General features: G+C 61.2%; 1 protein-coding gene across 1 annotated transcript; it reads right to left on the bottom strand.

The window, feature by feature from the left end:
• Positions 1-152: 152 nt before the first annotated feature.
• LOC108521923 (nitric oxide synthase-interacting protein) lies at positions 153-1,756 on the bottom strand (the record flags this gene model as incomplete). Its single annotated transcript, XM_017861954.1, has 5 exons — positions 153-260; positions 749-857; positions 981-1,168; positions 1,307-1,425; positions 1,522-1,756. Coding segments are annotated over 5 exons (723 nt in total), but the record flags the coding sequence as incomplete, so codon positions are not given.
• Positions 1,757-2,712: the final 956 nt, after the last annotated feature.

Here is a 2,712-nt window from a genome sequence, read left to right as displayed (position 1 = left end):
TTGGTTCTTAATGTGAGACCACATTCAAAATGCTTAGCCCGCTCTTTCAAACTCCAGCGTGCGCTGTAGGAGTTTTTTTTTGCACGGCCCGGCATTCTCGCCTGCCCTGTCCCCGGGCGCCCACGCCGCGAATGAAGGCGCCACGTCCTTGAGCACCCAAGCCGGTTTATTTGGTCTCCCGCATACACTCAGGCCTGCATCACCGGCCGCGATTTCTCTGCTTGCAGCTTTACTCCGGAGCCGGCGAAGCCGGTACCGCCCTGGGGAGGTAGAGAGAAGGGCGAGGTGGAGGCCGGCCCGGGGTGACCGGTGGGGCTCCAGGTGGTAGTGGGGATTCCTAAGCGGGTCAAGGTGAAGCGGGTTGCTGGCTAAGGAGTAGGAGTTGGGAAGGGGTGAGGCGACCGCAGTGGGCATAGATGGACAGGGCGCAGGGCACAGAGAAGAGGGTAGAGAGTGGCGGGGAGGGGCCTTGGGAGGGGACGTGTGAAGGAGAGGGGTGGAGCCTTGGAGGGATGGCGGCAGGGGAGGGGCGGGGCCTTAAAAAATAGGGCGGGGACGGGGCCTTGGAAAAGGAAGGAGAAGGCGGGGCCTGGGAGAGCAGGAGGAAAGCGAGGGGGGCCTTACAGAGCAGAGAAGAAGGCGGGGCCTTGGAAAGTTGGGGAAGGGGAGGGGACGAGGCCTTGGAGGGGGTGAACGGGAGGGGCGGGGCCTTGGAGTGCTGCGGGAAGGGCAGGGGTGGGACTCTCACCCGCTGCAGCACGATGATGTCGCGGTCTGTGAGTTTGTCTCCAGTCACAGGGTCCACCATATCCTTCCGAATCAGCTTCTCCACGCATTCCAGGGTGACCACAGCCCCACTGCGGTGAGGGCGAAGGTGGGAGACTCTGATCAGAGGCCGTCCTGGAAACCTACCGGCCCCAAAGCCGGCCTGCCCCGCAGGTTCCCAGGTGGTCCCTTCCCTCCCCTCCTAGGTGACTCACGAGGGCCGCAGCACAGCGCAAGGGGTGGCGTTGCTCAGGCTGTCGCGGGTCACGGCGCACACATAGCGCTCGCTGCGCGTGATGAGCCCCACGCGGTCCACGGAGCTGTCGAGTGGTGTGAAGTGCACGGGCGTCAGGTCTGACATGCGCAGGGGCTTTCCCGACATGGGGCAGGTCACCGTGCGGGACTGCAAGGGGCAGAAAGAGGCAGGCTCAGTAGGCAGGGCTGGCGCAGGTGGAGAGCGGGTGGTCCCTGTGCGTGAGAAGGACGCTGGGGGACCCTGGTGCCCTGGCACAGTGCGTGCGGGGACGCTGTGGGGGCTCACCGGCTTCTCCAGCTTGGTGGCCTTGGCTTCGGGCGTCAGTGACGGGATCCAGAAGCTGGGCAGCACTTTGTCCTTGTCCTTACTTGGAGGACCCACACTGGGCCCAGGTTGGGCATCATCTGTGGGGGAAGAAACGGACTCAGATGCCGCCCCCTGGGCCCGCCCAGCCCGCGGCGCCCCGCCCCCCAACCCACCACAAGCGCACTCTGAGTCACCTGGGCTGGTGCCGGAGAGGGCCTTGGCTGTGAAAGGGTTGAGAGGCCGGCTGACGATGGCCGACTCCTTCTCCAGGAAGCCCCGCACATGGTCCTGCGAGGCCGCCCGCTGAAGCTCCTTCTGCTCCTCCCGCCGGGTGCCCCGCTGCTTCTCGTAGGCCTGCGAGGGGCGGAAAGTAGGCTGAGCATCTGCCCGTGAGGGTGGGTTTGGACCACCCTGGGGGTTTGGAGGTATCTTCCTCTCATTTCACAGGTAGGTAAACTGAGGCCCACACAGTGGAGGCAGTATCTGGCAGAGGGTGGTAACTGCCTGGGCGGGTGTGAACCTTACTGCGTAGTATAGCCAGAGCGCCAGACTCAAAGCCCATCTATGTCACTCTGTGGCCTGAGTGAGCACTATGACCGCTCCTGGCCTCAGTTTCTTCATCTGTAAAACAGGCTAACAGTGGTGACCCACCTCGGCGGCTCACTGAAGGTTACAGAAAGTGAGTGTTTAAAGCATGGAGAGCCTCACCTGGCACTCAGCTAAGCGTTTAATTAATGTCACCTGCTGGCCAATTAGGTTTACTATACGGTGCATGCCCCATACCGTGTTTGGGATGGGTGATGCAGACTCCAGGTCTAAGGGAATGCTGAGGAGCCCATGTCTACAGACGGGCAGGGAGTGAGGACAGGAGGAGTGAAGCCACGTCCTGAGTTCAGCCCTGCCTGGCGCACAGCAGGTGCCTGGGCAGTGCTGCAGTTCGAGACCACCCTGGGCCACCCAGCTGAGTGAGGAGATAACAGTGACAGTGATGGATGCTCAGGAGGGCCTCCGACATGACCACCAGACTCTGTGGAGGACATGGGCACGGGGGAGCCACTTGCTCAGGACAAAAAGCCCAATAAGCACGTGACCTGTAGTGTTTCCTCAGTGCCAACAAACAGGCAGGGGAAGAGGGGGACAGACCCACTGTGCCTCAAACGGGGATAAACAGGGCCCCTCCTACCCATCAAATGGCTTTGTCCATGGAAGGCCAGGCTGTGTTCCCAGTAAAACGCCTTGAGAATGCTCATCTGCCTGGACCTCCCAGGTTCCCTCTGTGTCCTCTGATTTGGCCCCGTCAGCCCATTTTACAGACGATGAAACTGAGGCCCAGAAAAATGAGGTGATGTCGATTCATTTCGCACATCTTTTTTTTTTTTTTTTTA

Source organism: Rhinopithecus bieti, unplaced genomic scaffold, assembly GCF_001698545.2.
Source record: "Rhinopithecus bieti isolate Rb0 unplaced genomic scaffold, ASM169854v2 scaffold_63410, whole genome shotgun sequence".
Taxonomy (NCBI): domain Eukaryota; kingdom Metazoa; phylum Chordata; class Mammalia; order Primates; family Cercopithecidae; genus Rhinopithecus; species Rhinopithecus bieti.
This window is presented reverse-complemented; position numbering and strand designations above follow the sequence as displayed.